Genomic DNA, 24731 nt, shown 5'->3' with positions numbered 1-24731 from the left:
ACTGTGTTGTGCTGTGCTGTGCCCCACGCCTAAGTTTTTAATTGTTTAAGAATCATTACATCAGGGAACATCTAGTTTCACAGAATCCTCCAGAGCTAAAGAAGAAAGAAGTAAGAAAATCAGATATAATAGAATTATGCACACCAAGGCCAACTGAAAACCAGTCACGCACAAATGAAATCTATACAGCTGTTGTCCAGGGCTAAGGTTAGGAGAAATGGGAACAACTGATTTTTACCAAGAGCTGCCGCAGGCTACTGAGATGTCTCCATCCAGGCCTACTGCAAGCAGTCCCTTATTTCAGATGATGGGTCCTCTGGAGGGATGTGTCTCCTGCTTCTCAGGATCCCAGACAGCATCCTTTTCTACAAGGAGCTGCCATGGGCTTCTGAGATGTCTCCGTCCCGGCCTACTGCAGGCAGTCCCTGTCATTGTGTGCTGTCCCCAGCAGTTTCTCTGTGTAACCCAGGCTGTCCTGGAACTTACTTATATTGTAGACCAGGTTGGCCTCCAACTCAGACATCTGCCTGCCTCAGCCTCCCAAAGTGCTGGGATTAAAGTCATGTGCCGCCACCACCTGGCTTCCCTTCCTTTTCCTATGTGTGGAGTTTCCCCATACACCATGCAAGCCCTGGCATACACCACCTGGCACTGAGTGGAGCTGGAGTCCAGACTGTGAGTGCAGCCTCACTAGTCTGTTCCAACTTCAGATGCTGGCTCCCAGTAAGGAGTTTGCAACTTGTGCTTGTGACTACATCTTTTGTAGCTTCTCACATCTTTCTTGGGTTTGATTAATTTGCTGGCATGGCTCACAGAATTATAGCAAACATGATTACTTTTGATCAAGACGGATGCGATGACAGTTGGGTGAAGGGTAATACTCGGGGTGTGGAGCTGCCTTCTCTGAGTGCTTACCCTTCAGGGAGCCTTGTGTGCTCAGCCACTGCAAATGTTTTAAATCTGCTGGAGGTACTTTTTAAAAAGGGAGATGAGAACTGGGGACCACATGCAGGGTCCTGTGAGTGCTAGGTGAGCAGTCTGCCATGGAGTCCCACCCCTCGTCTTAGCCTCTAGCTCTGTCTCCCCTTCTTTCCTCTGACCACCCCCATGAATTCTGTTGTTATAAGTACAGGTGGCGTTTTAGACAGAGACGTGCTGTTTTTCTCAGACTGGGCTCAAGCGCTTGGGTTCAAGTGTCCCCAGTCCAGAGACTCTGAGGAACAAAAGGGCCTCAATACAAGGAACAAAAAGCTGTTGGTATTCGAGGAAACACCCAAGGACTTTTGATGTTTTGTGGCAGTGTTGGGGTTCAGGACAAACACACCACCCCAGAATATGATTTCAGGAGAAATTGCCACCCCCACCCACACTAATATGCTTCCTTTGTGTTATCAGGAGAGGCCCTGGATGTCCGAGTAGCTCTCAAAAACTGTCCTTCCGTAAGAGACGTTCAAGAAGAAACCTCGGTTAGGAAGAGGAAGGCTGCAGTTAACTGCCATCACCAGAAAGATTTCCATCTGACAAAGAGCGGCAAGCCTTCCCCCTCACAGAACGTCTCTGCTCTGTTCCACAGCTCTGCTTGCTGTGGGAGCTTCCATCCGCTAAAGGGACTTCCATACTTACAGGCACTAAACAGGCTTTTCTCCCGTTGGTCTGTCTTATGTTAGCTTAAACAGTAGCTGAGTCAAGGAACCCAGAACAAGTGCTATGTAGTAATGGGAAAAAGAATCCTTCACATCCACTGTCAGCTCCTGCCTGTTGATCTGTCCTGAGCTCAGCCTGGCTAGCTATGGGCTTCGCTAAGCCTGCTCAGCCTGCACCTCAGAGAGAAGCCAGGGCAGGAGCCACTTCGTCCTCCGAGGTTTATCCAAGGCTGGGGCTCTCTGGTCTGAATGCAGGGGCAGAGATGGTAGAGGGCTCTTTTACCCTGTCTACCCAGAGCTGCTTGTAGGCTTGGGACGCTAGGTGTTCTGATTGGTCTAAAAACACCGTTTCCTCTGAATCTGTTGATCAAAGTTCTAATCAAGAAGGACTGGGACAAGAGAGGCCGAAATTAAGCCTGCATTAACCCTTGACTTTATGGGGGCGGGGCTAACGTAGGGGACTAGAGAACTCCTTAAATAAGAGGCGCACTGGCTGCCAGGGCGTGCACAGCACAGACAAAGGGAATAAGAAGCCCGGCTGACAGCTGCCTTCAAGTCCTCTCTGTCTGTCCTCTGCCAGGAGGAGCAAGCCAAGGGAGATGATGGAGCCCTGTGAATACCGCGAATACCGGGCTAGAGGTGAGTGACAGGAGGGTCTTCCCTGATGGTAAGGCTCTGGAAGTTGCTGTTTGAGTGTTTGGGTTGCCATGGGAGAGCAGCCCACTTCAGGGCTTCAGCGCTGTTTCTTGGAAGAGCCGACGACATCAGCAGTGTTTCTCCTGAACTCCTGAACAGGATGTAGGATGTACATCAGCGTTTTCAAAGGTCCCTCATTCCCTGCCTCTCTGTGCCTACTTCCGTGATTGCTGCCTGTGTCTTGCATTTCATTTCCTCCTATCTGCCCACAAAATAAACTGTCTGTATTCTTGATCCACTCAATTGCCTTATGAACTAAGGGGAAAAAGTATCAAGTGTTCAGTAGCACAAACTCTCTTAATATTCATTTCTCTGTGTGAAGTAGTTTATTCTTCTTTTAGTGTTCATGCCTAAGTTTTCTCCAAGTGCCCCCTGGTATACCGTCTTGCATGGAAAGCAAAGGCAGTTGCCCTGTTTTCAGGCCTGGCTGTCCGCAGAGGGGAGACAGGTAAGTGTTTAGAGGGGACATTTAGGACGGTGCATCCAACAAAGTGACCTGTGACATGATGATTTTGGTCCTGCTTCTTCCGTTTAGTACTCATTAACTGAAATACACATCAATTTAAAATAAAGGTTCTTTAGACACCTATGTGACAGAGAATTTTGAGTGTTTTTGTGATTTTGTAATAGTCTCATCTCCACTAGTGGGGGTCACAGTGCCTAAAAACTTGTTGGCTGTAAGTTAATGTCCTGCTTTAACTTTTAACTTTAACTTTTAACTTTTAACTTTTTCTCTTTCTTTCTTTCCTCTCCTCTTCAACCTTTGTAAGCAGACCTGTGTTAACGTTTCTTGTTGCTTTTCAATGGTGCACTTAGCTGAGAGTGAGGGTCCCTAACCTGCAGTGGGGCACATTTTCCTAGGAGGCTTTCCCGGGATGAGCAGCAGTTCTCTCACGTCTACTGGGTACCACTGCTGGGTGCCCATGGCTGTGGTGGGCCAAGGGCGTTTGTCTAGACCCGGTTTTGTGTACAGGAACTTTTCAGGAGCTGAGGTGAAGGGAATGAGCCAGGCTCCTTTACCTCTCTGCTCATTTTCTCTTTTGCAAGGGGAAGGTGAGTGGGGAGGGCTTCTGGTTGCTCACAGTAGGTGCACAACTAACTCGAGGCTGGGAGGTCACGAGAGTCCCTCTGAAGGTCAAGAGCCCTGAATAAAGGAAAGGGGACCAAGAACAACTGGCCAGCAGTGGCTTCACTTGACTGCTTTCCTTCCTTACTAGTTTTCATTCTATTTGAATGTGAAAGACATGTGGCAAGCCCTGAGGGATAGCACCCGGGAGCACAAGGCTTCATGTCTCTGGGGTCCAGGTTGGTTCACAAACTTTTGTCTGGGTTCTTGGTTGTACTTTAAGTATGTCCCATGTACTTCAGAAATTAGTGTGTATGTGTGTGTGTGTGTGTGTGTGTGTGTGTGTAAACTTATAGTTTACACTTAGAAGATGTTGCCAAGTACCAAATAGGCAAAAGAGTGATGATTTAATGAGTCTAGTAAGATGTTTTCTCCTTTTATTAGAGCTGGGCCTGGCAGCTTTCTTGTCTGTTGACAAAGAACATAGTACATGTGTGTGTGTGTGTGTGTGTGTGTGAATGTGTAACAAGTTTGGGCTACAAAAAAACCCCACCAAGTCTCTGCTGTGAGACTTTAAGGTAGAGAATTAATAGCTGTTCTGTCTCTGAGAAGAAAACAACAGGAGAGTGGATGTCCTGGCAGGTAAGGGAGAAGGAAAGGTGTGTTTCACTTTGGTGCTAACGTTTTGTGTTTACAGACTTTCTCCCTGGCTCATCTGTCCTCTCACGTGTTCTCTCCATCAGTTATTCCCACCCTTATTCTCAAGGACGCACTGGGGGGCAGGTCTACGTCGCCCATGAATCTCGTTCCTTTCACCAACTCTTTTTTTTTTATTTGATATATTTTTTATTTACATTTCAAATGATTTCCCCTTTTCTGGCCCCCCACTCCCCGAAAGTCACATAAGCCCCCTTCCCTCCCCCTGTTCTCTCACTCACCCCTTCCCACTTACCTGTTCTGGTTTTGCCTTATACTGCTACACTGAGTCTTTCCAGAACCAGGGGCCACTCCTCCATTCTTCTTGTACCTCATTTGATGTGTGGATTATGTTTTGGGTATTCCAGTTTTCCAGGCTAATATCCACTTATTAGTGAGTGCATACCATGATTGATCTTTTGAGACTGGGTTATCTCACTTAGTATGATGTTCTCCAGCTCTATCCATTTGCCTAAGAATTTCATGAATTCATTGTTTCTAATGGTTGAATAGTACTCCGTTGTGTATATATATCACATTTTTTGCATCCATTCTTCTGTTGAGGGATACCTGGGTTCTTTCCAGCTTCTGTCTATTATAAATAGGGCTGCTATGAACATAGTGGAGCATATATCCTTATTACATGCTGGGGAATCCTCTGGGTATATGCCCAGGAGTGGTATAGCAGGATCTTTCGGAAGTGACGTGCCCAGTTTTCGGAGGAACCGCCAGACTGCTTTTCAGAGTGGTTGTACCAATTTGCAACCCCACCAGCAGTGGAGGAGTGTTCCTCTTTCTCCACATCCTCGCCAACATCTGTTGTCTCTTGAGTTTTTAATCTTAGCCATTCTGACTGGTGTAAGGTGAAATCTCAGGGTTGTTTTGATTTGCATTTCCCTGATGACTAGTGAAGTTGAGCATTTTTAAAGATGTTTCTCCACCATCCGAAGTTCTTCAGGTGAGAATTCTTTGTTTAACTTTGTACCCCATTTTTTAATAGGATTATTTGGTTTTCTGGGGTCTAACTTCTTGAGTTCTTTGTATATATTGGATATTAGCCCTCTATCTGATGTAGGGTTGGTGAAGATCTTTTCCCAATTTGTTGGTTGCTGATTTGTCCTTTTGATGGTGTCCTTTGCTTTACAGAAACTTTGTAATTTTATGAGGTCCCATTTGTCAATTCTTGATCTTAGAGCATACACTATTGGTGTTCTGTTCAGGAACGTTCCCCCTGTACCGATGTCCTCAAGGGTCTGACCAAGTCTTTTGATCTGTTCAAGAGGAACAGGCATGATGAGGGCAAGGAAATGTGACCTGGTTCCTCTTCTTCTGTCCAGGGAAAGAGATGGTGGATTATATCTGCCAGTACCTGAGCACTGTGCGGGAGAGGCAGGTGATTCCAGATGTGCAGCCCGGGTACCTGCGAGCCCAGCTCCCTTCCAGCGCTCCTGAGGAGCCTGACAGCTGGGACAGCATCTTCGGGGACATTGAACGGATCATCATGCCTGGGGTGAGACACTGCAACTGCAGGGACAATCCCAGACTCCAGGGTACACAGGGGGGTGGGGGTGGGAAACGTGTCCTAAGAGACCCTTGCTTGAGTCAGTGTGGCAGGGCAATACATCCCTCACCTCCCAACCCCAGAGCCCATCTTCTGGGATGGGAGGGCTATGACTTTGCCTGGACGTAGGTTTCTTGTGCCAGTGCTGACCTGTAGTGCTGGCGGGGAGGAGTTGTGGTCAGCTAATGAGAGAGATGGAGACATGAAGATTGGTTTTAACAGAAGGGACAACTGTGGAGCCAGCGCAGAGAGCAGAGAGCAGAGACAGTGCCTGCGTTTCAATAGATAGGGCCAGGGACTTGCCTTTCCAATCTCTGAAGTCACACCAAATGGACGAAGAAAATAGAGAATAAAGTCTCCTGGACCACCCTAGCTGTCAGGTTTGAAGGCCTAGACAGCCAGGAACCCATCAGCCACTCTGTCCTCTGAGCCTTTCTTACCAGGGAGGGCTGGTGCTTGAGTTGTTTCTTGGGGGCAGGAAAGAGCTTTTCTGGAGTTACTAGTATGTCCCTGTAGGAGAGAGCAGCCTGAGGTGACAGTGGCTTGGGCAGGAAGCAGATGGAAGCTGTCTGATGCTTGAGACTTGAGCTGGAACCCACTGCCCCGGGCTGTGAGGGTATCTCTCATCACCAGGCATGAATAATTCTGCTAGGGTGACCCTGCTAACAGCATCCTGGTTCCCTTCCCCGCCCCACAGATAATGAACCAGCCCAAGATGAGCTGTTCCATTCAATCTTCCTAGAGACCCTTTTGACAGGCAAGGAAACTGAGGTCCTAAGAAGTTGATTTGCCCTAGGTCCTGGATGGCAGATGTGGATTTTAGCCTGAGCCATCTAACCCCAGAGGCTTTGTTTTCTCCCCCATACTTGGATACCTCTATGGCAAGTGTCTAGACTCCCCCCACTTGGGCCTGGCCCTGGCCACACTCATTCCATAAACCCACTGTTGACTTGAGGTTTGCCCCAGCAGTCTCCCAAAAACTTTGACCTTAAATGCAACTGATGTGTCTACAAGCCAGGATGAGAAAATGCTGGAACTCAGAGAAGGACAAGTTTGCCACGTAGCCTGTTTCACAAGCAGCCCTGAAAACTGTCAGCTTGAGTGCAGTTTTATGCTTGGTCCTCGATAAGATTATCTTACCAATTTATTCTGTGAAGCCATCCCGGCGGGGACTAGCTGTAATCAGAGTGGGAATGAGAGTGACTGTTAGTGCAGCTGATTCAGGAAGGCGTCAGAACTGGTTCCCCCACTCCCCGTGGGTGTGGCCACTGAGGCTCATTTCTGGATGTAGAGATCTGTCTGCTTTGATAACGGTTCTTTTGACTTATAGAATCTGATTATTTTACAAGAACTGATAACTGCATCTTGATAAAGACTGGGTGGGGGGTAGGTGAGGAGCCCTTCCTTTGATTCCAAATGTGGTTACTATGCTCAGTGAGATTGAGGGCCCAATCTTCCATCTCATCTTCCAGGCCCTGCAGGCCCCTAAAAGTTAGCCTGGAAGCAGCTAGCTCTTTGCATTCTTATTATAAATGGATGGTTTTCCTTTTATTTTCTAGACACTGAGAAGAAACAGTTTCATTTTGTTTAATTCCAAGCTTGGCCAGAAGGTGCAAGCAAAAAAGCAAAAAAGCAGGCCAGCAGGCAGGCAGGCAGCAGGCAGCAGGCAGCAGGCAGCAGGCAGGCAGGCAGGCAGGCAGGCAGGCAGCGGGCAGGCAGCAGGCAGGCAGGCAGGCAGGCAGGAAGGCAGGCAGACAGGCAGCAGACAGGCAGCAGGCAGGCAGGAAGGCAGGCAAGCTTAGTGGGGAAAGGACTTTGCTGGCAAGCCTGAAGACCCTAGGATCCTGGGTCCATGTGGTGGAAGGAAAGAACTGATTCCCTCAGGTGCACAGATACATAGACATGCACACACACACACACACACACACACACACACACACACACACACAAAGAGAGAGAGAGAGAATTAGAGAGAGAGGGTAATAAAAATTTAAAAGAAAGAATGTCAGAGACCAAGAGAAACGAGGGAAACCCAGTGAGGAAACCCAACTCTGCTTTGGGTCTTTGGGTGGAGTCTGAAGCCGGCAGCCTTGGGACCTGGATGATGTTTGGAATGGTGAGATGCTACCTCTCTCTCTGCCACATCCATTCATCTCTCATCAGTAGAACAGGGATGGGACTTGGACCTCACCGGGATGCTGTGAGAAGGAAAAATGGTAAAGCATGGAAAGTGGGAGATATTGGCACCACCTGCTGTTCTCCTGATTGCTGAGAACTGAAGGAAGAGGTTTGTGGCCTAAGAGTCAAGTCTGGATATACGGTGTGTCTGTTACCCAGGGGTTAGTTCCCATTTATGGTCATCTACTTAACAGTCCTAGGATTTATTTTATGATAGGGAGGTACAGGAGTGGTTTCTGGTCTGAAAGAAAGGTCTAAAGTATATATTTTGAGACCACCTTTAAGAAAAATTAAAAATGGATCTCACAGTTGACTGGGGAAGACATGGGACTTTGGAGCATAAGTTCCTAAACTTTATACTGAGGAGCTGACTGAATGCCAGAGTAGCTGCGGATCCGGTGTCCTTGGGCTTCACTCCAAATCCCCTGCGAGTACTGTGTGAAACAATGTTTCAGCTACAAAGGCGGCGAGAATTTGCTTACACAGAACAGAAGGGTGCTCTTAGATGCTCTCTAGAGAGTTGTCGGTAGGGAAATTTTCAGACTCAGTGTTGCTCAGGCTCAGGGATTGGTGTGGGCTCTAGGAACTGAGGGAGGGCCCGTGAAGAAAAACTCCGTAGTTTCCTAAGAACAGGTTATGGAAGGCCATGTCTTCGCGGGAAGTCAGAAGACACACAGCTTCGCTCTGAGGCAAAGGCAGGCGAAAGCAGGATAGTGGGATGAGAAGGGTCATCACCAAGCAGATGAACGACCGAGTGTGGGTGGGCCCTTGGCAGAGGGCCCTCCCCAGCTCCTTCCTGGATCTCTGACTGTAGGCTCAGGGTTAGCCTTGAGTTTGCCAGCACCCCCCCCACCCCCCACCCCCGTACTCCTGGGCTAGTGTCCCTTCTCTGTCCCTACCTCTCCTGACTTCATGCCCACTGGAAGCCTAGTGCAGCTTAGGATGTCTAACTGGTTTGCAGCAGGAGCTTTCTTCCCAGAGACCTCAGCGATCTATAAAACAATAGAAGCTTTGGCAAGAGCTGAGAGGAAACACCCGTTTGCTCTTCAGACCTTACAGTTTCTGTTTCCTTTTTATTTCTGGCAGGGAATTAGTGTGGGGCTAATGTGAGAGACCCACAACCATGTTACTGTCACTTTTCCTAGTTCCTTTTTGATGTGGACAAGTGTCCTCTACTGATGAGCTAGCTCTTCCAGGATTCATGGAGAGGAAAAACAGTAACGAAGGCCTTATTCTTACAGAGTATATTACTTGCCTCTCTGAAAAGTGTCTCCACTTTTACAGTTGTTTCTTTGTGCCCAGAGGTTCTCTAGAGGAAGAGGGGGCTTTCTGGACGTGCCACCTGGTACCAACTATGTGTGGTATGTGTGTGTTCTGTCTCTAGGTGGTACACTGGCAAAGCCCCCACATGCACGCCTACTATCCTGCTCTTACCTCTTGGCCATCCCTGCTAGGGGATATGCTGGCCGATGCCATTAACTGCTTAGGATTCACGTGGGTGAGTAGAAATGTCTCTAACCACTGATGCCTGGGGACATAGCAGGGAGGACCATTTCAGGGCAGAGGATGCATTCTGTTCTTTATCCCTGAAGGGAGGGCGTGTGTCTAATTATTCAATTAATAATGCATATTAATTGAAAATAAAAACATTAAATGTTATAATGCTGTATTATTAAAACTTAGTCTTTATATGCATTATCTCATCTAGTCCTATAGAATCACGAGTATTGGCCCCATTTTATAGATGAGGAAATTTAGGTTTACGTGGTTTATCTTCCTAAACTCACAGGGCTTATACAGACTTCGATGAGACTTGAGCAGAGATCTGGTTATTTCTACAGTTTGTGACCTCAATGGGGCACTTTGACATCTCTTCAGTCATGGTTTCCCCTGGGCTCTTGTCTCCGAAGAGTTAGAGATATGCTCTGGGGTTTCTCTTAAGCTCCGCTCAGCTCTGAGTGGTGCCAGAAACCTCGTGGAACTTCCTTATCTCTTAAGCTTGAGCCTTAGCAGTGAGTGGGAGGTGGGGGAGGGTCTGATTCCAGCTGTTATCTTGGGAAAGAACACAGTAACTTATCTTAGTAAAGACTTTCTCTTGGGCTTTAGAATATCAGCTGAATGTTTCAGGGACTTGGAGAACCAAATTCAGGCTAATCATTTCTGGATTGTTTCTTCCCCGACCTCGTCGAGGGCAGCACGGATCCAAGGTCACCATTCCTTCCCCTTTTGACAGGGAGGATAGCATGTGTGGAATGGGTGTGTGCGTCCTGGGCCCCTGCTTGACTCCTCCTTTGCAGATGTTCTCATTGATATTGAGACAGTCATCTAGACATTCCTGGGGCTGATGGGGGCATCTCGGTGCAATGAACGTCCTTTCCTTCTTTCAGGCATCTAGCCCAGCTTGCACAGAGCTGGAGATGAACGTCATGGACTGGCTGGCAAAGATGCTGGGTCTCCCGGAGTTCTTCCTGCACCACCATCCCAGCAGCCAGGGGGGAGGTATCTTGCAGGTACCTGTGATGACAACCTTCCATCTCACATAGTCATGATGAACACAGAAAGCAAAGGCGAATCCTTATGCCACCACATCCTGCCCAGTCGGTGTAGCCTTCACCTCTGCCACAGCCACGGCACCTCCTTCAGCTGCCAGCTCATTTACACCCCTGTCTTCACCACCATGATTGGGGGTCCAGTTGTCCTTGGTTCAGGTCTCAGTTTACAGTCTGACAAGTCTCCTCTGCTGTCTCAATACATCTCGTGACAAGAGAAAGTGGGGAGTAAGAACCGGTTACAGGAAGGGCTCCATTGCTCATACCCTCTGACTCCATCTTTTGGATAAGTGGCAGAAGCTATCTCTTTCCAAATACTTCTGTTTTTCAAATAGAAACAGCTCAGGGCACAGCTCTGTGAGCCTGTTCATAGACCCAGCACATTAGTAGGATGTTCTTGCCTCTGTGGGCTCTTCATACCTGAGGGCATGATTTGGAAAACTTTGAGAGTCCCTGAATTCTTGAATTCTATAGTGTAGAGTAGACATAGTGTAGGGTAGATACATAGTATAGTAGTGTAGATACTGTATATACATAGCCTGGTTTTATATGCTATAAAACCAGATAATTATATTTCCTGAAAGCGTAGATGGAAGGATTAGATATCTAAAAAGTGAACTCCATCCTCATTCTCACAGTGAGAGCCAATCAGATCTCTATGAGGAAGCAGAGCTTGCTCAGGTTACAGACTTCCTGTGAGCAGAACTTGGGATATAGTTGGAAAAATATACAGTATCTACTGTATACAATCTTGCTTCACTTTTTCTCTATGTTGTCCTTTGAGTCAGAGGCTCTTCCTGCAGCCCAGGATTCACTATGTAGCCCAGGTTGATCCTCAACTCACAGCACTCCTCCTTCATCATCTTTATGTGTACTGAGGTTACAGGTGTATGCCTCCACACCTGGCTGGTGATCTTGCTCGCCATTGGATCTTGTGCCCCTGTAGGCACACAGCGCCATCTCAGTGACTTTAAGATCTTGATGAAGCTCAGAGAGCTTAAATAACAGTTGCTAGGTGGGAGAAAGAAGATTCTAATTCAGGAGTGTCTGAATCCAAATTGTGCTTTCCACTGTGTTTATCAGTCACCTGAGTTTGAGCTATTCCCACAGCCTTCTGTACATCATTTCCTCATCTGTAGTGACAAGACAGCCATCTCACAGCTGTTTGAGGACTGGGTGGGACAGGAAGTGTTCTGTAAACTATGGATCTATGGATCGTGCTGCAGAGAGGGGAGGAGATTAGTACTGATCTTTCTTCCTTGTTATTAAGTAATGTCCAACCACTGACTATTCTGGGGGTCTGGTCTACTCTACTACCCACGGCAGTGTGCACTGGCTTTCTAGCAGATTCTGTCGGCTCTAGTTCACCTGAATATTTCCAGAAATAAGCCCTGTGTGACTGAAGAGAAGTCCAAGATTCCTGAGACACTGCTGACTTGTTTTCCAGGACCCCACAATCATGTCTGGAGAAAATAATCTCATTCTACCTTGTCTTACTGTGGGTGCTTTTTGTTTGGTAGATAGAAATGAGTTTCCAGAGGGACAATGCTAGCCCAGGTTGACAAGAACCATTGAAAACAAGACCAGACCCAAATCACCAGCCACTTGCACAAGCCAGTGCTCTCTCTAGAGTGTTCTTATGGGCTCAAACTCAGTTTCACCCTGGAAAAAGCAGAGGTCTCTTCTCTTGTTTTCTCCCTCCTCATCTTTTCCTTGTTTGTTTGTTCTATTTGTGCTGGGTATCAAGCACAGGCGTGAATGAATGGAGGCAAAATAGGAACTCTACTACTGAGATATGCTTCTGGCCCCAAGTGTGTTTTTTCTTTTCAATAATTTTTACATGGTAAGCAAGCATAGCTGCAAGAAATGGGAAATTCTCTTGTTTGCTTCTGGAACATTCCTTTTCTTGTTTCTGTAGTCACTTTGAGAGGTGTTGTCATTGGTGAAAACTTTCAGAATACAGAATAGGCACATGAGTCAGGGAAGAGCCCTTTGGGAAGGAGTGTCCCACTTCCTTACTAATAGTGACCACACATACATGGAGATACACAGAGACGCTCACAAACATAATATACAGACACTCACAGACACATACAAGCATACATACACAGACACACATGCACACAGAGATAGACACACATAGACACACACATATAGACACACAGATAAACATGCACAAAGACAGATACACACAGACACAGACACTGAGACACAGACAGACAGACAGACAGACAGACAGACAGACACACACACACACACACACACACACACACACACACACACCATACATGGGACCAAACCCAGGGAACAGGACCTAGAGAGGCTGACACAATTGGTAATCCCTCTCCACTACAGAGCACCGTCAGTGAATCCACTTTAATTGCCCTGCTGGCAGCAAGGAAGAACAAAATTCTAGAAATGAAGGCATGTGAGCCGGATGCTGATGAGTCCTCCTTGAACGCTCGTCTTGTTGCCTATGCCTCTGATCAGGTAAGTTGCTTGATAGAGGCCACATCCTCATGTGAGGGCCTGGCGTTGGGGGTCTTAGTACTTGTGTAATTCTCGTCTATACCTGGGAATCCTGGATTTCTGGAAAGTTTGAGCCTGGAGGTTGATTTCAGAAACCATAATGAATACCAGTTTCAAACATGGGTATTAGATCCCTTCTCTGGCCGTTCCTGGTCACGCTCATCCCACGGCAGCCCCTTGCTGACTGTTTCTCTTGGTCCACAGGCTCACTCTTCAGTGGAGAAGGCTGGCTTGATTTCCCTTGTGAAGATCAGATTTCTGCCTGTGGATGACAACTTCTCACTCCGAGGAGAAGCTCTCCAGAAAGCCATTGAGGAAGACAAGCAACAGGGCTTGGTGCCTGTGTTTGTAAGTCAGAATGCATCTTTAAGATTAGTGTGCTAGAACATGAATCTTCCCTTCCCTTCCCCTCCCCTCCCTTCCCTTCCCTTTCCTTCCCTCTCCCTCTCCCTCTCCCTCTCCCTCTCCCTCTCCCTCTCCCTCTCCCTCTCCCTCTCCCTCTCCCTCTCCCTCTCCCTCTCCCTCTCCCTCTCCCTCTCCCTCTTCCTCTTCCTCTCCCTCTCTCCCCCGCCCCTCTCCTCTCTTCCTATCTCTATCTCCTTGAGACAGGGTATCTCTATGTAGCTCTGGCTATCCCAGAACTCACTTTGTAGACCAGGCTGGCTTTTCCCTCTAGTGTGCTGGGACTAAAGACCTGTGTCACCACTTTTGGTTGGAGGTGTTATTGCTTGTTATGAAATAAAGTTTATGGGTTGTAATCAGTGCCAAAGGAAATGGAAAATATCCGACTGCATGTATGCAGCCAGAGTACGTATTACTTTTTGAAGCTCTCTCTCTCTCTCTCTTTATTTTTCTTTTTTCTTTCTTTTCTTTTCTTTTCTTTTTTGGAGATCATGTCTTACTGTGTAGGCCTGAACTCACAGAGACCTATCTGCCTGCCTGCCTCTGCCTCTTGAATGCTGGGATTAAAGATGGGCACCACTACCCCTGATGAAACGTTCGTTTCAAATGTACATGTGCATGGAACAGGTTGTTGTGTCATGTGAGTCTTCATTTCTCTCTAGGTCTGTGCAACGTTGGGGACCACTGGAGTGTGTGCATTTGACAGGCTGTCGGAGCTGGGGCCCATCTGTAAGTATCTGTCCTTATCGGCTAGGAAGATAAGGGATAACATTTGAAATATTTGCTAGAACAAGAACTTGGAACCAGCTTCACTGAATTATTTTCTTTGGTCAATTTGGTAGTGAGGGAAGGAGGGAAAATGCCAAAGGTCATGAGAGTCACTTCCCAGCAGTAGAGGCCATTGGGCTTTTCCTAGTGGTGAGATAAAAGCCAGAAATTCTGTATTTTGCATTATGTCCTTGGAAGCATCAGTCAGCTCTCCATTCTGTAACAAATACCTTAGGTGATGAAACTGTAAAGAGAAACACTTTATTCTGGCTCACAGTTTTGGAAGCTTCCAGTCTATAATCAATTGACCCCATCATTTTTGGGCCCCTAGTGAGGCACAATGTGGGTGTATGTCGGAGTAAAACCAATACCACATCACAAGCTAGGGAAGGAGAGAGGAGGAGAGATCAGGGTCCCACCACCTCTTCAAACTACACCCCAGTGACCTCCCGATAGGCTCCACCTTTTACAGGTTTCACCCCTAGTATGGCCACGCTGTGGAACAAACTCACACGTGAGCCTTCTGAGGACATGGGACATCCAAACTATGGAAGAGTCCCAGGCTTTCACGGTCTCTCACGTGTAATGTTGCAATCTATTCAAGCAGGCTACATGGAAAACAGAGTGAGCGGCACTCAGTGAAATATTTACTTCTGCTTCTGGAGAGGAAAGGGGCAGATCAAGGAAACCCTGGGATGGATAAGACACCTTATAGTGAGAAGGCCATCAAGGACAGACATCTCTCTAAGTGCTGTGTTAGATGCACTGATGTTGCTTTCTGGGCTGTAGAGCAGTTGGATTTTGTGCTAGGATGTTCCCGGTTGAGGTCAAGGACGTAAGGCCCTCGTGAGAGAAGACCTATTAGGAGGCAACAATGCCCGCTTCAGTTTCACCTCCTTATACCAACAACCCCGTCACCCTGTCTCCACAACCCTTGCTGACTCCTTTAGCGAAGTATGCCATCCTTTTCCAGATCTTCTCTCTGCAGCCTGTCATGGTGTTGGCCAGGAGGGCAGTGCCTTTTGGCTGGTTGGTAGTAGGTCTTTCATGTCTCCTCTCTAGCAGATGACATTTGCTTTCTCAGGTGCCAGTGAGGAGCTGTGGCTCCACGTGGATGCTGCGTATGCAGGTACAGCCTTTCTGTGCCCGGAGCTCCGGGGGTTCCTGGAGGGCATTGAGTATGCCGACTCCTTCACCTTTAACCCTTCCAAGTGGATGATGGTACACTTTGACTGCACTGGGTTCTGGTGAGTTGAGCTCTCCACTGGGGGAAATGCCTCACTTCCTTAGAGAGACCTCAGCCACTAATACCCACCTGGAAACCCACAGGGTCAAGGATAAGTACAAGCTGCAACAGACCTTCAGTGTGAACCCCGTCTACCTCAGACACGCCAACTCTGGCGCGGCCACGGACTTCATGGTGAGTTTCACCGGAGTGGGCAGCCTGTGGCTTCTAAGATAGGGACTGTTGACTAGCCCCCGAGGGTTTGCATGGCTTCTGCCTCCAGAAGCAGCACGCTATGAGTTCATCACAGAGTTTCCCACTGGACACCCTTGATTTCAAGTTGTGCACAAGCGCACAGAATGATATCCAGAGAATGTAAAAATAACAAAACAAAACACAAAAAACCCAACCTAGAAAAATCATAATTCTTGAGTCTTTTTGGCTTGTTTTCCTCCCAGAAGTGTTATCTCTGCCACAGGTAGAGCAGCTATCTCCTTTTATCATCTTTGGAGATATATGTATCATTTATGTGTCTGTCTGTCTGTCTGTCTGTCTGTCTCTAACTTCCCAGCAGGAGAGTGTAGATGATTTCCTGGGGCTGGGGGAAGAGGCTCCTTATTAAATTGCCTTCACATTCCTGTCCTTGACATAGGCCACGCAGGAGCTCTGTAGAGAGGCTGAGATGCTGGCACCCTCTGCAAAGCTCTGGATACCTCCGTCCTTCCAGGCTGTGCATCTCGACTCCTTCAGGCTTAGGGTTTCAGCAGGTACCATGTCCCAAGAAGGCAGGTTCTTCATAGTTGCTCTTCAGTTTGGAGGTGAGCTTTTTAGGGGAGGCTGGGATGAACGTAAGTGTGCCACACATCGCATGGCTAGTGAAAGGTTTGAGGGATGACCACGTGAACGTGGCTCAGAAATCTGTGCATCCGTGGTCATCTGGGATACCATTGAGAGTCCCTGGGAACATGGCGCTGACTTCACAGGGGCTGCTGAGGGCTTGATGGAACACACATGTCAATCACTCAGCACAGTGTCTGGGTGGCACTTACACAACAGATAGCACAAAATCTCAGGAATGTCGTCATCTAAGCTTCAGAGGCTCGCTATTGCAACCTGGCCAAACAGAAGCTTGAAGCCATGCTTCTCCTGGAATGGTGACTTGGATGCTGTCTAGCTTTTCTCTCTGTGAACAGAGACACAAACAGGTCTGCATCCTAAGCCTGCTGTGAGAATGGGATGAATTAACACAGCAACACAAAGAATGTGTAGCCTGGCAGTCTTGGTGGAGAACTGGTTTGTTTTTCTCCTTGGACAACCAAGTTCCCTTTCATTTAGTTCTATAGCACTAGTGCTGTTATCACTTGACTAAACTGATGATTCTCCCATGAAGACAATTTCTGGAGGTTTAGGAAGGCTTTCGAGTTGCAGACAGTATGCTTACAATGTTGGGGTTGAGGGAGACCTTCTATAGGAGAATAAAGATGGATGACCTCTCTTGCCCTTTCCCATGGGTATTCAAAATTTTTTTAAATAAAAAAAATTAAATTCTACAACTGCCAGTCAATCCTGACTATGAAGTGACACCTACTATATAATTCTAGGAGTTTAGTTGGACTCGGAACTTCTGATCCTGACTCCACCTCCCAAACGCTGGGGTTTGCTTCGTGAGCCCAGCCTATACAGTGCTGGGCCTCAAATCAGGGCCTCCTCATGCTATGCAGGCATTCTACCCACTGTGCACTGCTGTGTCATTAAAGCTCTGTTACGTTTGTGATTCTTGCAGCCCCTGGGAGTCTATCTTAAAGTAGACTCCTGGCTCAGTTAAGCCCCGGTGTGGTCCAAGAGCCACTAATGATGTTTTCTAAGAAACAGCTGAATCTCTTTCTTTGCTGCTGTAGGAAGCTCCCACCATAGCACCGCTGTGTGGAATCTAGTGGATTTAATTTTCTAGTATGAAAATACTTCTAGAGCAACAAAGCTACTCCAAGCCTCTTTGCACCCCAGGGGCTACAGTTGGAGTAGAAGCCCTGCCCTGCTCTGGGTGGATCTGGAAGCATTACAGTGTCCCAGGTGTTTAGCTTGCAGGAGGGAGTCTCTAGAGTCAGGACTGGTGCCTGTTGTCAGCGAAGCTCCCTACACTTCACTCTATACCTCTCCAGTGGCGGAGGGCACCAACAGTAGGGAGATCCGTAAAGCCCTGAGAAGACACAGAGGATGCTAGGGGACATTTGCAGTTGAAGAAGTGCCTTGCTGGTCTTCGTGAGCTCGAACAGCAGAAGTTGGTTTAAGGCAGTCTCTGGCCCACAAGGTGTGGTTTAGCAGAGTGAGAACAGGATGGAGATTAAGCAGAGATCAGAGGAGAGCACAGCTGAGATGCTCCCTACCCCTCTCTAGTAATTTTCTGATCCAACAAGGCGGTCAGTTTACCATAACCATCTAGAAACCATGACATTTTATAGGGGACTCTAAACACCCAGCAATCCTGGGTCTTAGGTAAGCAGGCTGCTGCAGTGATTTTGTCCTTTCCTAAGGCTTTGATGCCCTCTGCTGGCTGACAAAAGTGCTGCGTTCTCCCCCTATCTCCCCCTCAAGGATCTTTCTACATAGTCTTGGCTGTACGGAACACCACTCCACATGTAGACCAGGCTGTCGTTGGACTCAACAGGTCTGCTTGCTTCTGCCTCTTTAGTGCTGGGATTAAAGGCATGTATCACCATGCCTGAGAGTTTAGCGCAAGGAAATACATTGTCCTTGATACTGGAGTAATATGCCGGCGTGTCTAGTCTGGGAAACTACAATGATGGCATACAGATGGGGACATCAGTAAAGATTTGGCAGCTCCTTGGAGAGAGGCAGAGGCGTGTTCAACGGGATGGATATTTTTCGAGAGCAGAAATTGTGGTGGAGGCTTTCTGACACTTGAGGGGAGAACTTGAGAGAAGTAACGCTGCTCGTTACAACAACTGCAAGTGGCCCCCAAACCGTTTGCTCTGTTTTCAGACCTGAATACTTGGATTGGGAATTTTCAGTTCTACGGTAACTGCAGCTTTGAACTCGCAGCTCTGTTGACTTTGGTACCAGGACAGATATCAGTCTCAGTCTGAGGCAGGGTTCCTATGCAGTCTGAAAGCTTGGGCGGTGCATCTGAGGCTCCAGGAATTTCAGAGGTGAAAGCCAAAGTCAGTAGGTGGCAGCAAGGTCAAGTAAGGAGCAGCCAGCCATCTTGGTGCCAGAGACACACCTGTGATTCGTAGCTCACCTGTTTATCATCTAAACAGCCTGCACTGACTGGACAACTTTCTCTGGGGTTTTGCATCCACTGGCCCTGAGATGCTTTTCTGGGAAGCACCTTTTGTTCTGTGCCATTGAGGGAGCCCTGTCAAAGTCACACCGGGTAAGGAGCCCGGCAGAGCTGAAGGGAAACCCAGGTCTGTTGGGCCCCAGTGTTCAAGCTCTTAATCACGGTCCTAAAGCCACACCTACGTTGGGGAGAACAGACATAGAACTTTAGTTTCTGCTACTCAAGGGACTTCCAGGAGCTTCTATGCTGGGATGAAAGACTTAAAGCAGCAGTTTGTGCGAGGTCACGCTCCGTTCCAGGCACAGGCTTGGGGCCACTTGTCCGCCCTATCTGCGCAGTACTGTCCAGATGAGTTGCCTCGCTTTGTTCCTTAGCAACAGCTTTGGGAGTCATGGCGACACCAGGGGATCCCAGGAGTGCTGCGCGTGAAGAACTAAGAGTGCCCGGGGGAGTGGGCGCGTTGCTGTTGCTTCTAACCGTGAGCTCTCTGTTTTTTGTTTCTAGCACTGGCAGATCCCCTTGAGCCGGCGCTTTCGCTCCATTAAGCTCTGGTTTGTGATTCGGTCCTTCGGGGTGAAGAACCTTCAAGCACATGTCAGACACGTATGTTGTGTGAGAGCCGTGGGACTAAGCCCAGGATGCTTTGCATTTTTCATGGGAAGGAAGACTTGCCCCGGTTTTACAGATCAGCCCAGGGGATCCTTGGTGTCCGGCTCATGCGGGAGGGCACACAGAGGGGCTTCTGGGACTTGACTCTTGGTTGTGTAGAGGAGCTCTGAGCCCCATGTAATCCCAGTAGGCTGCCTGTGATTTGTAGTTCACACTGTTTATCTTCTGAACAGTCAGGACCAAGTGCAACTTCCTCTGTGTTTCTGGCATCCCTTGTTGTATGGCTTCCCGGAGAGTCTCACCTTTCCTGTTGTTGTTTTTGAGAACTGAGTACTCAAAAGCCTACTTTGCAAAAAGAGAAAGAGAAAGAGAAAGTAGGCCAAAGAGCTGTGTGTATGATCAAAGTAGGGCCAAGCCTTTCTTTTCAAGGAGTGGGTGAGTCAGCCCATGGCTGTTGTGGCTCCCAGAATGGTGCCAACACAGGCACACCTGCTCTTATCCCTTGTAGGCGGGGTCTGTAGTGAACACACTCCCTGTGCTGTGTCCTCCTCTCCCCTGGCCTCTGCTCTGTCTCACACACAGCTTGCCTCATCAGAGGAGGAGGAGAAGGTCTTATTAACCAGGAGACCTACTTTCTGCCACCCGAGGCTTGGGAGAATCACCCTCCCTTAGATTTTAGAAAGTGAGGATGCTGAAGAAGGTGGGCTCTGAGGGGGCTACACCTGAGACGCCATAGTGGGGCATGTGAGTGGGACATGGAGAATTTTGACAGGGCAGGTGGTGAAAATGGATGGTAGGGGGAGGAGGAGTTACCTGTGAGAATCATAACCAGCTCAGAAATGAGAGATGAACACATAGAGGCCAGGAGAATAGTCAGTGTGCTTTGCCTGGGCAGGACTGGACTTGCACATAAAGAATTTCTTAGCTGGGTGTGATGGTGCACACCTTTAATCTCAGCACTTGGGAGGCAGAGGCAGGCAGATTTCTGAGTTCAAGGCCAGCCTGGTCTACAGAGTGAGTTCCAGGACAGCCAGGGCTACACAGAGAAACCCTGTCTCAGGAAAAAAAAAAAAAAAAAAAAAAAAAGAACTTCTTAGGGATCAAGTGGGGACGGAACTCCATTGGTACAGGGCTTGCTCCCCATGCACAAAGCCACTGTTTGACCCCTCGCACCCCAGTATTGCTTAAACCTCTCCGGGCAGTACATGCAGGTAGTTCCACAGTGGGGAGGTAGAGGCGGAAGGACCAATGGTACAAGGTCATCCTTGACTACATAGTAGCTTTGAGCCAGTCTAGGATACATGGGAAAGAGCCTTTCTCAAAGAAAAAAAGTTCATGAGGGGTTGCTGAGAGATTGACATTGATTGTAGAGAGAGAAAGTGGAGCAGATAGAGGTTGGTTCAAACGTCACTGGCTCCTCATGGTCAAGGATGACACCTGAAGCTCTGTCTTCTTCTAAAATGGAATATCAGATGGGAGTTCCAGCCCATAAAATAAAAATTACTTAGCAGGGACTGGAGAGATGGTTCAGTGGTTAAGAGCACTGTCTGTTCTTCCAGAGGACCTGAGTTCAATTCCCAGCAACCACATGGTGGCTCATAACCATCTGTAATGGGATCTGATGCCCTCTTCTGGCATGCGGGTGTACATGCAGACAGAACACTCACATTAAATAAATACATCTTTAAAAAAAATCACTTAGCAGAGAGTGAATGAGAGAGAATGTATGAGAGTCTCAGACTGGAATCTCTAGCCCTATCATGTGATCTGTCTGCTGCCCCCCACCCCCAGATCTCATTATGTAGTTCTTGCTAGTCTGGAACACACACACACACACACACACACACACACACACACACACACACACACACACACACACAGTGCTGGTATTAAAGACTGTAAGACTGTTAAATACTATCATTCCTGGCAACCTTGAAGTTCTTCTGATCCTGCTGAAACCGTCCCATGATTCAGTTGTTGATTGAACTCAGTATTTTGTGCCAGGTGGGCTAGCAGATTGCCAGTTGAGTCACAGCCCTATCCTTTATTCAATAATTCTATGTAAATGTAAACCTCAAGAGAACCACAGGAAAATGTAAAAAGATCATATAAACTTTATGAAAGATTAATATGCTATGAAATCTTTAATTTTTCATGATAAATATATACAGCATATTAAAAATTGTGTTTTAGTGTACAGTGTAGTGTTGACATCACCTATATTCAATATCAAGTGAGTATTGCTATTTCCAGAACATTTCACCATTCCAAGAAGGAACTCTGAACCTATGAACTAGGTGCAAGGGATTTCCACGGTGTAGGTGCTACATAACATACAGGCTCCCCGTGAAGCGTCAGTAACAAGGCGGGGACCTTCGAGCCATGGGATGTGATGAGCTCGGTGAGGTGAGGGAAGTCAGTAGATGTTTTTGAGGCAGGGTACGGCTCAGTCTACACAGCCTCCTCTGCTTTCCTTGGGTGCTGAGTTTGGCCCTTGCCGGCTCCCTTAGCCGATGGGAAGCTGAGAAGCCACAACAGGAGGCTGACTGCTGAGTTATCACGCACTCGGCTTTTGAATTCTGGGCTGAGCTGAAAGAGGACTTTGAGACACACAAGGTCTCTGGGTGGGTGTGATGTGACAGAAGATGAGACAGAGGTGGAGGCTGGCCAGCTTGAATATGAGCGAGACCAAAGAGGGAAGACAGGCAGGCAGAAGCCACACAAGTCTCAGGTTTTGCCCCTGTCTCTGGTCTAAAGCTGTGGAACAGTAGTATCAAAGTAGATGCCATTTGGTTTTGGCCTATTAACCACGGTGTTCGTTATGTTACAATTCCAGGGTACTGAAATGGCCAAGTACTTTGAATCTCTGGTCAGAAACGACCCTTTCTTCGAAATTCCTGCTAAGAGGCACCTTGGTTTGGTGGTTTTCCGTCTGAAGGTAATGTGCTCTCGCATGGCTCCCTGAGAAGGCTGCTTCTATTCCAGAGCTGAGGCAGTGTTGGGTCTCTCAGCCCAGTAAATGCTGGGCTTCATGGGGCTGCTTACAAGCAGCGTGATGGCGAAGGAGGATCTAATTCTTTTTGTTCTTTACATAGGGTCCCAATTGTCTCACGGAAAGTGTGTTAAAGGAAATAACCAAAGCCGGTCAGCTCTTCCTCATCCCCGCTACCATCCAGGACAAGCTGATCATCCGCTTCACTGTGACGTCCCAGTTTACCACCAAGGATGACATCCTGAGAGATTGGAACCTCATCCGAGAGGCTGCTAACCTTGTCCTGAGCCAGCACCGCACGTCCCAGCCGAGCCCTCGGGCCAAGAACCTCATCCCGCCGCCACCGCCATTGGCAGCCAGAGGCTCCAGGGACCTGACCAGTGGGCTATCCCTGGAGTCAGTCAACGAGGGAGGAGATGACCCAGCACAGGCCCGGAAGATCATAAAGCAGCCAGGAGCCGGTGTGGGGAGGAGGGAGGGCGGTCTTGATCTGGAAACGATGCTGGATCCCCTCGACGACTGCTTCTCCGAAGCGGCCCCTGACACCACCAAGCACAAGCTGTCTTCCTTTCTGTTCAGCTACTTGTCTGGACAGAACAGGAAGAAGACAGTGCGGTCCCTCAGCTGCAACAGTGTGCCTATGAGTGCCCAGAAGTCATTCCCCGCAGATGCTTTGGTGAAGAATGGGGGATCCTTCCGGGCCAGAGTCTTTTCCGGGCTCCCAGAAGAAATGATGATGATGAAGAGAGGTGCCTTCAAAAAGCTGATCAAGTTCTACAGCGTCCCCAGCTTTCCTGAATGCAGCCCCCAGTGCGCCCTCCAGCTGCCCTGCTGCCCTCTGCAGGCCATGGTGTAGATGGGAGTCTTCAATCAGAATGCAAGGGCGTGTGTGCTTCAGGGAGTTCGGGAACCCCTCAAAATCATGTGCAGTTTGTGTGTTTATTATGTGTGTGTGTGTGCATCTTGAGGGAAGTGAGTCCAAAATTTTGATCATAGCCACACAGGGGGTTCATGATCCACAACAGATTGTAATTGGGCAGTTTAAGCTGTGTTGCAGGGGCTTGTGGGACAGAAGGGGCTGAGAGGGTGGTGTCCTGTTAAATTTGTAATGTGAAAAATCAACTAGAAATAAATTGTGCTTATATCTAAAATAACGCATAGTCTGTCTAAATGGACAGCCAAAATGCTAGTGACGAAGAAGCAGGTAACATCGGAGGTGCAATCCTTGTGCCCCTTCTTTCAGAAGGCTGAAGATTTTTAAAATAATTTATGTATTTATTTTATGTATATGACACTGTAACTATCATCAAACACACCAGAATAGGTACATTCGATCCCGTTACAGATGGTTGTGAGCCACCTTGTGGTTGCTGGGATTTGAACTCAAGACCTCAGAAAGAGCAGCCAGTGCTCTTAACCCTGAGCCATCTCTCCAGCCCTGAAGATTTTAACTTAATTCCAGGAAAGTAGAATTGGAGGATCCCTTGGTAGCAAGCAAAGAAAGCAGCCTGTTGCTTGAGACACGGACTTACTATGTAGCCCTGGCTGGCCTGGAACTCACTCTGTAGACCAGGCTGGCCTCAGACTCCCAATTAAATTAAATTAAATTAAATTAAATTAAATTAAATTAAATTTAATTTAATTTAATTAAAGGCTGGAATTAAAGGCATAGGCCTCCAGGCAGGTGCCAGCGGTTTGTATTTTTTAAGTATCAGTTCTCAAGTAACTCTGTGGCTTCGCTGTGCTCATGGAAAGCTTTGTGACCTGAGGCAGAGGGATTTACATTTATAAACTGCCTTGCAATGACCTATACAGGCATCTTAAAAGCAACACAACACAACAACAACAACAAGGCTCACTGATTCCAGGGGCTGGATACATACTTTCTTTTTTATTTTTAAGATTTATTTATTTTCTGTATATGAGTGCACTGTAGCTGTACAGATGGTTGTGAGCCATCATTTGGTTGCTGGGAATTGAACTCAGGAGTTTTGTTCGCTCCGGCCCCACTTGCTCAGGCCCAAAGATTCATTCACTATTATATGTAAGTACACAGCAGTTGTCTTCAGACACACCAGAAGAGGGCATCAGATCTCATTATGGATGGTTTTGAGCCACCATGTGGTTGCTGGGATTTGAACACAGGACATTCAGAAGAATAGTCAGTGCTCTTAACCGCTGAACCATCTTTTCAGCCCTAGATACACACTTTCAATATAGAAGACCCAAGTTCAGTTCCCAGAACCTCTGTCAGGAGGTCTACAATTGCCTGTAACTCAAGTTCCAGGGGACCAAATGCCTCTGGCCTCTTCAGACACATGAACTCACATACACAGAAACAGACACAGACAGATAATCAGACAATTAAAAATGAAATAAATCTTAAAAGAAGACTGATTCTTGCCTGCCATTCCCAGAAATACTGGGCTAATTGTTATGGGGGTAGCCCTGGACTTTGGAAATTTGTTAGATACTCCAGGTGATGCTAATATACAGCAATTTGGGAGACCACTGTT

At 47.7% G+C, this 24731-nt stretch overlaps 1 protein-coding gene across 1 annotated transcript; it reads left to right on the top strand.

The window, feature by feature from the left end:
* The first annotated feature begins 1402 nt into the window (after positions 1-1402).
* Positions 1403-23348, top strand: Hdc (histidine decarboxylase). The gene is made up of 12 exons (XM_052183506.1): positions 1403-2282; positions 5439-5611; positions 9225-9338; positions 10228-10350; positions 12745-12879; positions 13123-13266; positions 13983-14049; positions 15173-15335; positions 15418-15508; positions 19119-19217; positions 22060-22161; positions 22319-23348. Exons 1-12 carry the CDS (start codon positions 2243-2245, stop codon positions 23069-23071), a joined length of 2004 nt encoding a protein of 667 aa, XP_052039466.1. The 5' UTR covers positions 1403-2242; the 3' UTR covers positions 23072-23348.
* Positions 23349-24731: the final 1383 nt, after the last annotated feature.

Source organism: Apodemus sylvaticus, chromosome 5 (assembly GCF_947179515.1).
Source record: "Apodemus sylvaticus chromosome 5, mApoSyl1.1, whole genome shotgun sequence".
In the NCBI taxonomy this organism is placed as follows: Eukaryota; Metazoa; Chordata; class Mammalia; order Rodentia; family Muridae; genus Apodemus; species Apodemus sylvaticus.
The sequence above is the reverse complement of the archived record's forward strand: the minus strand, read 5'-3'. Positions and strand labels throughout refer to the sequence as shown.

Coding starts and splice junctions, on each gene's coding strand:
- Hdc (XM_052183506.1), top strand. CDS start 2,243: ATGATGGAGCCCTGTGAATACCGCGAATACCGGGCTAGAG. Junction 14,050..15,172: donor GTCGGAGCTGGGGCCCATCT/GTAAGTATCTGT, acceptor TTGCTTTCTCAG/GTGCCAGTGAGGAGCTGTGG. Junction 15,336..15,417: donor TTTGACTGCACTGGGTTCTG/GTGAGTTGAGCT, acceptor GGAAACCCACAG/GGTCAAGGATAAGTACAAGC.